At 37.0% G+C, this 11,822-nt stretch overlaps 1 protein-coding gene across 1 annotated transcript; it reads left to right on the top strand.

The window, feature by feature from the left end:
• Positions 1–3,471: 3,471 nt before the first annotated feature.
• On the top strand, positions 3,472–3,864 carry LOC149174170 (uncharacterized). The gene has a single exon (XM_089420766.1). The coding sequence runs from the start codon at positions 3,472–3,474 to the stop codon at positions 3,862–3,864; it is 393 nt and encodes a 130-aa protein (XP_089276892.1).
• Positions 3,865–11,822: the final 7,958 nt, after the last annotated feature.

Raw genomic sequence — 11,822 nt, 5'->3', positions numbered from 1 at the left:
CAAAAGGAAGACCCCCAGGGGAAAGAAGGAACGGAAGGTGAAACCAGCTCGAACCCCAGCAACCACCCAATAGCGAGCGGAACCTGCAAACCTAAGAAAGCAGAGACCCTAAGAATTGTCCTAGTAGATCCGGAGATCCAAGCTTATCGAGAACACATGGCAGAGCATGCAGTAATTTGCAAGTTTATGGGTTTATGGCCATCTGAAAGAGCTCTATGACAATGGATACGACAACACTGGAAACCCAAGGGCAATGTGAAGCTACACTTAGGAGCAAAAGGCTTCTTTACTGTAGTTTTTACCAACCTAGAGGACAAGGACATAATTTTTGATGGAGGCCTGTATTTCTTAGCTTCAGCGGGTCTCTACATGCGGCCATGGAAACCAAATTTTGTTCCAGAAAGGGAAACTTTCACTCAGGTACCAGTATGGATAAGGCTGTTTTCTCTGCCCGTTGACTACTGGGGTATCTCAGCACTGAAACAAATTGGGGATCGGCTGGGTACTTTTGTCAAGGCCTCAGAAGCAACCATACAAAGAAAATACACCTCATGTGCAAGAATATGCATGGAAATGGATGTCTCTGGTGCTCTACATGAGGGTCTATGGCTAGAGTACAGGGATGAGGATTACTTCCAAGCAATAGATTATGAACAAATTCCTTTTCGCTGCAAAAAATTTCATGAGCATGGACATCTAATGAGGGAATGTCATCTGAACAAACAAGAAGAAGTCATTAAAACAGAGCAAGCAGACAAAGGCAGAGATAACTTTGTAAAACTCAAGATAAGACAAAGAGCCAACCGAAGAAGAGCAAACAAAATAGAAACAGAACGAGGATACCACAGGAATACCTTTGAAGTCTTAGAGTTATACACAGACTCAGAGGATCTGAATAAAGCTCTCACCTCCAATGGTGGGCCAATCGATAGCACAGGGCAAACTACAAAAGAAACAGAAGAACCTAAGGAGGATGCAGATATGCTCACCAGCGATGGAGGAAGCGATGATTTAGAACTGGAGGAAGTTGTAGCAAAGGAAGGAATGAACCTACCAGTCATGGCAGAAAACTGGAAATCTGGAGGCATAGAAAATGTGTCGGAAGAAGAAATCAGAAATGTCAATGAGCTATTCATTGCGAGGCAAAAAGCAAAGTTAGAAAGACAAAGCAGAAAGCTAGGTATAGCAAGAGGAGCTGGGAACCCACCAAAGAGGCTTCTCCACAACTCAACAAGATCTAAGCAAAAAAAGAAGAGAGGAAGGAGAACAAGTGGTGAAGCTCTGCAGGAGCTTGGAATATTAATGATAAACTCAGGGAAGATGAAGGCTCTAGATGCCTTCTCCTTTTACCAATAATTCTTCTAGTTAATCATGAAAATCATATCATGGAATGCAAGAGGGCTAAACAGCCAAGCAAAGCAGAGAATTCTGAAAAGAAAATTTCAGAAAGAAAAACCGGATATCTTTTTCATTCAAGAAACTAAAAGCAGTAATACAAGCATGGCTAACATCAAAAAGTAGCTTGGAAACCTCCTTAACTACATGGAAGTAGAAAGTTAGGGGCGAGAAGGAGGTCTAGTCACATTGTGGGACTCAAGAGTGCTTCAAATCATATCAGCAGAAGCAACCAGAGCTTTTATAGCCGTGGAAGCCCAACCCACAGGTAACTCTAAATCCTTCTTATGTATAAATGTTTATGGACCCCAGAAGATAGAGGATAAAATAACTTTTTTAAAGTCTCTGTCAAGTTTAATTTCTAGACATCCTTACTCCAAGTGCATCATGGGGGGTGACTTTAACATGATAACCACTCTTCTGGAGAAGAAAGGGGGAATAAGAAAACTCAGCAGGGATGCTGAATTATTTACAAATTTCATTGAGAGTGCCAAACTGGTGGATATCCCACCTAAGAGTGGCACTTATACATGGAATAATAGATGAGGGGGAGATAGGCTGATTGCCTCTCGTCTGGACAGATTTATCATCTCAGAGAGCATCATTATGAATGGTATTCTAGTTGAGTCAGATATCCTTCCAAGTGGAGGATCTGACCACTGGCCAATATCTTTAATAGCAGCTATCCATGGTACCCCCAGGAATAAACCTTTCAGATTCGAAAAATTTTGGTTGGATCACCCCAACTTCCTCAATCTGGTAGAGAAATGGTGATCTGAACTAGTGATTGGAGGAGGTTCCAAAATGTTCAACCTTCAGAAGAAACTGAAGTACACAAAAGCCAAAATCAAAGAGTGGAACATTACGGAGTTTGGAGATATCTTTAAGGAGAAAACCTTGATAGAAGACAAACTGGAACAGATTCACAAAGCATGGGCTTCAGGGCACAATAGTGAAGAGTTTGCAAAGTAGGAAAGGGTTCTAACTGGTCAGCGGCATACACGCTGTCAGCAGGAAGAGACTCTTTGGAAGCAGAAATCCAGGATTCAGTGGCTTAAAGAGGGTGAGTAGAACACCAAATTTTTTCACAGATCTGCACTAGATTATAGAAGTGCGAATATAATTCTGGAACTCAAGAATGAGAATGGTGAAACTTTAAAGAATCACCAAGACATAGCGGCTTTACTAACCAGGCACTTCAGTAGTATTGCCCAGGAACCGTCAGCAAATAGAGAGGATGCCATCAAGGAGCTCATCTCAGCCATCCCAAAAACCATCACTGACGCTCAGAACTCAGCTCTAAGCAGAGAAATAACCTTAGAGGAAGTGGAGGAAGCTGTCTGAAGTATGCCTAGTGATAAGGCCCCTGGACCGGATGGTTTCACCATTAATTTTTACAAAGCCTGCTGGAACCTAGTAAAGCATGAGATATGGGAAGTTGTTGAGGACTCTAGGAAATCTGGTACCATCCTCAAATCTCTCAACTCAACCTTCATAGCGCTTATCCCAAAGATGGAAGAAGCAAACTCTCCTGAGAAGTTCAGACCAATTGCTCTGTGTAATGTCATTTATAAAATTATTTCAAAAGTTATAGCTAATAGACTCAAGCCGATTCTTCCTGGCCTAATATCATAAGAGCAATCCGGGTATGTTGAAGGGAGACAGATCTTAGGCAATATTCTTCTAGCTCAAGAAATGATTCACACCCTGCAAACTAGGAAATTAGCAGGAATGCTAATGCAGCTTGATCTATCAAAAGCCTATGACAAAGTCAGTTGGCAATATCTAGAAGCCATTCTAAAAGCCTTCGGTTTTTGCAAACTATGGATCAATTGGATCTTAGCCCTTATTAAGTCATCCAAATTTTCAATCCTTGTCAATGGATCTCCCTCTGAACCCTTTTCACCTACTCGGGGAATAAGACAGGGGGACCCTCTCTCCCCCTTCCTGTTCGTTATTCTTATGGAAGGTCTCAGTAGACTTATAGCCAAAGCAAAAAGAGAGGGGAAAATCAAGGGCCTTCAGCCTATCCAATCTCTGCCAACAATAACACACCAAAAATTTGTGGATGATACGATGTTACATGGAACCCCCACAGTGAAAGAGGCTCTATCTTATAAGAAAATCCTTGATCTTTTCAGCAAGGCATCCGGAATGGAAATTAATTTTTCCAAATCCACAATTTACTTCTTCCATACTCATCCAGCTATTCAGAAGCACCTCTCTAATATACTTGGGTTCAGAAAAGGGTGTCTACCTTCAAGATATTTGGGAGCACCGCTAACTCTCAAACCCTGGCAAAAAGTGCACTGGGAGAGAATTATAGCTAACCTGGAGAAAAGGTGCAAGCACTGGACGTACAGAGCACTTAATTTTGCGGGGAGACTTGTTCTCACAAAGGCGGTTCTGCAAGCTATATCTCAGTACTTTCTCTCCATGCTGCCGTCCCCCAAGGGCATCCTCGAATAGATTAGAACAATCCAAAGATCCCTTTTATGGAATGGTAATGGGGAGAAGAAAAAATGGGCGCTTGTAGCATGGCATAAACTCTGTAAACCAAAAATTATGGGAGGCCTAAATCTAGTGGATCCTTCAATCATCAACATGACTTGTGGAGCTAAACTCTGGTGGAGATGGATAAAAGAGCCCCATCTCCCCTGGGCAAGACATTGGAAAGAGAAATATACCCCCGAACACAACAGTAATGACCTTATTAAGCTTCAGGAGGTTCCTGAGGGATCACCCATATGGAATCTTGCTCGGAAAAATCGCAACTTGGTACAGGAAAACAGTTTCTGGGAGATCCGGAATGGGCATTCAGTGCTTTTTTGGGAAGATGCGTGGCAGCAGCTCCCAAAACTGGAAAAGCCCGAACTCGATCAGCTCAAGCAGAAATGTCAACACGAAGGTCGTTACAGAGTTAACCAATACTGGGACTGGAATAACAGGGATCCCATCTGGAGAGAATGGATAAAATTTGACTTGGATAACAGCAATGGGGAAGATGACAGTTCAAAGCATCTAACTGACCAATTACTCAAAAGGAAAATAAGGAAGACGGACGAACAGGACCAGCTCAGATGGGGAATGAAGGGTAGCGGAAATTTCTCACTCAAGGAAGCCAGGGAACTAATAGAAATTACAGAGCAAAGGGAGGTTTCACCCTGGAGTCATAACGTGTGGGACGGCCTGTCTTGGCCAAAAATCAAAACTTTCCTCTGGCTTTTATTGAGGAAAAAAACCTTGACTTGGGAAAATCTACGCAGCAAAGGCTTTCATGGGCCGTCCAGATGCCCAATGTGCATGGCAGAGGAAGAAACAATGAATCATTTATTTAATTCCTGTGACTGGGCTTGCCATATATGGAATTGGGCAGAGGGTGTAATGCAAAACTCTAACAGAAATAGGGAATCCATTCAGGATACTATACAAAATTGGCAAAAAAACTTCTCAAAAAACTCCAGGGTCAATAGCATTTGGAAAGTTCTGCCTGGGTTTTTAACATGGACCATTTGGAAGGAGCGTAACAGGAGAATATTCCAAGATGAATACAGAAACACAGAGCATGCCATAGACACTCTCATGAGAAATATTAAACAGTTAATTCAAGTAAAAGTAAAAGAGGAAACTAATGAGAAGCCGTCATCTAGGGACTTACAGATTCTAAAACTCTTCCAACTGCACACCAACCGGAGCATGGCTATGTCGAGGAGCCAACAAAGCCCGCAATTCGAGTCCAGCAGTTGGATTTATCCGCCGGTGGGCTGGCTAAAGTTGAATTTTGATGGCGCATCCAGAGGAAACCCTAGGATGGCGGGCATTGGAGGAATCATAAGAGACCATAAAGGAGACATTCTTCATATTTACTGCAAAGCACTGGGAGAGGGGACGAATAATGAAATGGATTTTGCAGCTTTAGAACAGGGACTACGGATTCTAAGAGACATGCAAAATTATACAGTGGTGGTTGAAGATGACTCGGCCCTGGTAATATCTGTGGCTAAGAGAATCTATGGCAGAACCAAAGCAAGCAAAGCCACGAAGCATTGGAGATTAGCAAAGGTGACGGAAAACATAGCTGAGTTGATCAGCGGTATGAGAGGGTTAGTCTTCCAGGCAGTGAGGCGCAAAGCAAATGCGATTGCGGACCACCTAGCAAACCATGGCATCGATAATCAAAATAGGGAATGGGACAGCTGTTGGCAGCAGGTGAACCGCCCAGACTTGAAAAGGAAGTGCATCCCGCTGGCCGAACAAGACAAGGATAATGCTAACCGGGCTCAACCAGAAGGCGTTCTGACACCGGGTTCCTCTTCATGATGAAGAACAAAGAAGTGGGCACGGACATTAAAAGTTGGCAGAAAACAAAAGGACAGGTAATTCCGGTGCGTTTATGGCAACAGAAGGGGAATAAAGGAAACAAATCTAATATGATGGGCCGCAACGATCACCGTCGTCACCACAGCAAGCTGGAGAACACATGGAACTCTCTGATTAGAGAAGGAGGAGGCAACATTAATGTGAAAGGTTGGATACACCACTCGGAAAACACATTTCAAAGCAGCAACAATTATGTCAGTACATCCACGTCGTTTCGGGCAATTTGGGTGGTCATGAGCAATATCCTCCAGATCAACTATTTAGCAGCGAGTGGAGGCATAGCCAGGAATAGAATTTTGCACTACATCGCTCCGGTTCATCCATTTTCGACTCTCAGTGCCAGGTCTTACGCTGCAAGTGTTAGGATAAGTATGGAAGGTGATGGCTGCCGCAGTGTTAAGGCGAACATGGAACTCCAAACAGCAAGGGAGATGTATGAAACCAGGACAGCGGCGAAGAACAAACGCAAGCTGTCTGAATTGGAGGCCTCGGTGAAAGAAGAAGAACGAAAGCGGTCGGAGAAGGATATAGCGCAGGAAGTCGACTGGCTTCAAGATCCTAGCACAATCACTAAGCGCGCAACTCAGTTTGTGCGTACTCAAGCAGAAAGCTGGAGAGTCAAAACCCTGCTAGCGCGTGCTCTGGAAGCAACGGAAGACAGTAAAAAGCTCCCCCAGAATGACCAGGTGATCCCGGAGGCACAGATGAAAAGTCTGTACGCCATTTATGAAGCTTTGGATTTCAAAGTCACTACAGTGCATGAGATGGTTGACTCACTGTCCAAGAAAGTTACGGTGCTCATAAAGCTCCTCAGGCAGACGCTCAGTCCAAATGCAAGACAAACTGGAGGCCTGCCGCAAGAAAAGCAGGAGGAATGCCGCAACTATCACTCCCTGCAAGCAAGAGTTGACAGCCATGTGTTGGAACAGGGCTTAGACACGATGATCAGGTTCGGGCAGTCTCCTTAATTCTTGGGTTCTGTTGTTATCTCTCATCCTTCTTCCTGTATGCTCATATATCCTGATCGGTTTTCTTTGGTCTCCCCAAAATATGGGATTTTGTCATTACCATAGTCTATGCGGGTTCAAGGATTGCGGTCCTCGTGTCAGTATTTTCTATTCACAAGCGTTGTTAGATAGCAGAAATGGCCACCCTGCATGGTGTGCAGGTAATAGCCATTTTTGTGGTTTTAGGGGTGGGGATTAGAATGTTTGGCTTATTTTCTTCAGGCCTCGATCTGCTAGTGCATATTTTTTGTACTATAGTTTTTCTCTGTTAATATAAATCTCTGACTTACACAAAAAAAAAAAAAAAAAAATCCATAATTATGTTAAAATTTCCATTGAATACAATTAATGAAAATTGAAAAACCTTAACTCATTATTGGGTTCATGACATCTTATTCTTATTGGATTCTATTACTATGGATTGGTTCAAAATATAATTAAAGCAATATGTATTTCAATTTATCCCAACCAATTACATAGGGTAGTCTAAGAAAATAGAATCTAAACAAATGTACTTCATTGAAATCAATGTTTCTATCCCTAAGGGCACATCTCCCATGCATATAATAGATATAAAAATAGTTAATACAATATATTGTTACAACCATAAATCACATCCTTTAGCTTTTTTATGTTTTCTAAATCTTGTCTAATCAACATTCATAGTCGATAAGCATTAAAAACTACTCAATTATGATAAGGTCATAAGCTAAAATTTTGATTTGGAAGCAGGCACAGCTTTGACATCAAACAACTATTCACATATTTTACTTTTCCATGAGAAATAACTTTATTGTATATTAGGAATATACATGTTTCAATCCTTGATGGGCTCCTAAAACTAAACAATAAGGCTTGAATCCATTAGAACTCTTCACTATATACATATAGATATATGCATGTGTGTAATACATTTTACTATAGATTATCATCTCCAAATGTTAGATATAATAGTGACCATAATTAAAATACTTAGCCACCAAATCCTCTATCTTGGAATCTCTCCCAACCAAATCTAGTCACTCCATCGAAGATCCTCAATAAGAAAGCATTCACATTGGTAGGTCTTGTGTGCAATGTAAACTATATCACACATGTAGAGGAGAAAACAATATAGTCTCACATATTCTTCTTCTAATATGATTCCAAGGAGGCCATAAATGGGGTTAAATGCACGTGCGATGTGTAAATATATATGTAATAGGCTATTCCTAATAAGAAAGGGGCCACATGTACAATATCTCTCTCTATATATAGAGAGAGAGATTTATATTCATTATTTAGGACATGTTATTTGGATGTATGAATATATTGGGATATTTCAAGGATGTTATCATATTCTTTATGTCATTACTGTGTCATTTATCTCTTTTATCTATTTTGTAGTTTTCCTCCATGTTCACATAGATACACATGGTGTGTATCTTTTTCTTTTATGTATTTCGCTGATAAGATCAAGCACTCAAAGTAGTACTATAGTTTCCAAATTCCACAAAGCCATAGGATTCTTTTGTCATGAGAAATACAAAAAAAAATCCCCTTTTATCATCAAGGGTCTACTAAAAAATCTTAAGAACTGTGAATTTCCTACAATTCCTTAGTATATGTGGAGTATGTTATTTCTAGAGGGGAACTCAAGATTTATCTTATGAATATCGAAGCTTTCATCAATCATCCAACTCCTACTAGTTCAATTGAATTTGGGAGATATATAGTAGTAATAAAGTACCATCATAATTTTATAGCATATTTTTCAACTATTGTTGCACCACTCCATGCAATAACAACTAGTGGAAAGAGTTTGCAATGGGAAATGAATTAGAAAGAATGATTTTGAAGAGTTGAAGTGAAATATTAATCAAATAATTGTTCTTGTATTTATGAATTTGAAATCCTTTTATGTGGACATGAATGAATGTGGGCATGCTATGAGAGTGGTTTGATGTAAGGAGGCAAACTAGTATGTTATCATTTTGAAATTTTCCGTAGAGGAATTGTAAACTATTATACATATGAAAAGGGACTCTATGATATAGCTCAAGAAATTAATAGATGGAAGCACTATTTAATGGGAAAGGAGACCATTATCCACATTGAATACCAACAACAATAATATATTTAGGCCCAAATCAAGCTTTGACAAACAAAACACTATAAGTCAAAGATATTTTTATTAAAATTTAATATATTCATCAAATATAAGAAGGGAAGTAAAAGTAAATTGTAATACATCCTTTCAAGGCCACTCACACCCAAGATCATAATATTAGATACATACATACATGTTGGGGATCCAAGGAGTTATTTCAATAGCTATAGCGCCATGTTCATCTAAAACAAGGTCATATAACGATTGACTATCATCTCCAAGATGGGTTGCTCCATAAGATAAATACGTTTCGTGATCCTAATGAAGAAATATGGGAACTTATGAAAGAGTATCAAATATCCAATGTTTTATGCAATTTGTGGTGTTGGAAACAAAATGAAAAATATATATAAAGTATGTGTATTGGCTCAAAATCTTAGAATATGTAGTTTTTGGCTCACTAGCAACTCCCCTACATTTTTAACTAAAATGAAGGGCCCCAAATTATTTTTTTAGAAAATCACCTTTTTGTTGCTTAATTGCTTGGTCCCAAGTGGTTTTCTACATCTTCTTCTTATTGATTTTGGTGTAAGTTAATTTCGATCATCTCATTGGCTTCGCCTCTTCCACAACCTTTTGGTTCCATAAATCTCGCTTGAATTTAAATGATCTCAAAGACTTTACTTGAGAAGCGTCTTTCAACAGTCTTCTAATTACTGAAATTTTGGCACATTCCAGTCACGATCTCAAAGTTTGGATTCTTACATCATTTTGGTGCCTCGATTTGATGACTTCTTCCTTTGAGTTGTTTGGTGACTTTCGGTTTGAGATGTTTCCCACATAGCTTGTCGTAATTCATATCTCTTCAGAAATATGTAAACTCATAAGTATATTAATATAAAATAAACTCTATGTATATTGTAATATATATATATATATATATATATATATATATATATATATATATATATATATAGTATATATAAGTTATATATAAATCATTTGTAAATATTTAGTATTACATGTTATATATATTACAAATTAAATGTAAACTTAATTCATGTAAATTTTTTATGCATCATTATTATAAAATCATATATATATAATAATGGTTTATAAATAAATGTATACATTTTTTTTGCACAGTGATATTATACTATATATGATTATATTGTTTACTTAGGGAAGACTTGAACAAATCTTCATAGGACCAATGTCTTCGCTCACACAACAATCACCAATCGAGAATTATAAATGTATATATAGAATCTACTACGAAACAAGTATGGTTATTGTATAAAACGCTTTAGAGTAAAATGAAAAACCAAAAAGATAAACCAAAAAATATGACTTCAATTAGGTGTGGAAGGTATAAGGAATGAACAAGTTTCTTTTAAAAGACCACTATATATGAAGTTGCAATGGGACATGGGTTTGACGCATACAATATTCTTTATGTTTTAATTCACTTTATATAGTAAGCCCTACATACTAGATAATCGTGCCAATTAGTTTAAATATAGGTAAATTAAACTAAAAATATTGAATTCTAATTAGTGTTAAGGTTTAGAATTCCATCAATTTGAGTTTCAATAATAAGTAAAGCCTTCATCTAAGCAAATAAATATCAAGAACCTCATTTCAATGCCTATGCTAATGCATATTTAAAAAACAATAAATGTTATCGCTGCATTTACATTTAAACTACATTAGTTATACAAATCAAGGTTTCTACATTAATCTTACAAATTAAAATTGTCCCAAGTCAATAATTATATATTTTATTTCTTAAAATTTGAACTAAAATATTCAATAAAAATTACTTTTAATATAATTATTAGTTTATAAAAATACATATATTTTATTTTTAAAAATTGAATTTTTATTTGAAAACAATAACAATAATACTAATTTATTATTTAGTTTATAAAAATAAATATGTGTTATTTTATTAAAATTTTAATTTTAATTTCAACTCAAAAAAATTATATATATGATTTTGTATTTATTAAAATTTGAATTAACATGTTCAAAAAAAATTAACATAATTATTAGTTTATAAACGATATTAATATGACAAGAATAAGTACATTGCATTAATGAAAACTAATCATTACAATACATATATATATATATAAATTTTGTATTTATTAAAAGCAAAATTAAATATTTAAGAAGTTTTTTTAATATAATTATTAGTTTGTAAAAGGTGTTAATATGAGAAGAATGAGTACATTGTATTAATAAAAAGTAATGATTACAAAATCACATTTCAAAATGTATTGTGCAATAAGATTTTAAAGTTTTGGAGTTGTTTTGAGTGTGATTTTTTGAACTTTCTAGTGCCAGAATTAGGTGGAAAACTTTGAGATGAAATCTTGATTTGTGTTATTTAAAGTGGAGGTGAAATCTTCATTTGTGTTATTTAAAGTGGTTTTCACTGTGTATATGGATTCAACGCCCTGGAAGGGAAGGGCACTTCGATTGTGGGTTACCGATCAAACTTGTGAGTTCAATAAATTCCCACTAGATTTTACAAAAATTAGACTAAGAAAACCCTCAAAAACTTCTAAAAAACCACGTTAAAAACAATTCTTAATGTTTTTAGACAATAACCATAAAAATAAATACTAATAAAAAAATTATTTATATGGTTAAACTTTATAAAATTAAAATAAATTACAGAAAATTGACCTAATTCAGCCAATTCCGATTGCGTGCCCGGAAGTATAGTAACAGAATAAACCTATATAATTCAAAAATTAAAACATAAAACACATAACACATGTATAATGGAAGAGAGAAAATTACATTCCAATAATCCATTATAATTTTCAGGTAGTAAAAGACTATGGTCGTTCCTAGTGCAATATTTGTTTTAACATGAAGATCCTACGTTGACTCACCCACACCTCCCACCATAGACGTTGACTTGGCATCCATTGCTTCAA

Source organism: Pinus tabuliformis, chromosome 4_1, assembly GCF_031772625.1.
Source record: "Pinus tabuliformis cultivar Carrire ecotype Pingquan chromosome 4_1, CPIR1, whole genome shotgun sequence".
NCBI lineage: Eukaryota > Viridiplantae > Streptophyta > Pinopsida > Pinales > Pinaceae > Pinus > Pinus tabuliformis.
Note: the sequence above shows the minus strand (reverse complement) of the source record. Positions and strands in the feature narration are given on the sequence as shown.

Coding starts and splice junctions, on each gene's coding strand:
- LOC149174170 (XM_089420766.1), top strand. CDS start 3,472: ATGTTACATGGAACCCCCACAGTGAAAGAGGCTCTATCTTATAAGAAA.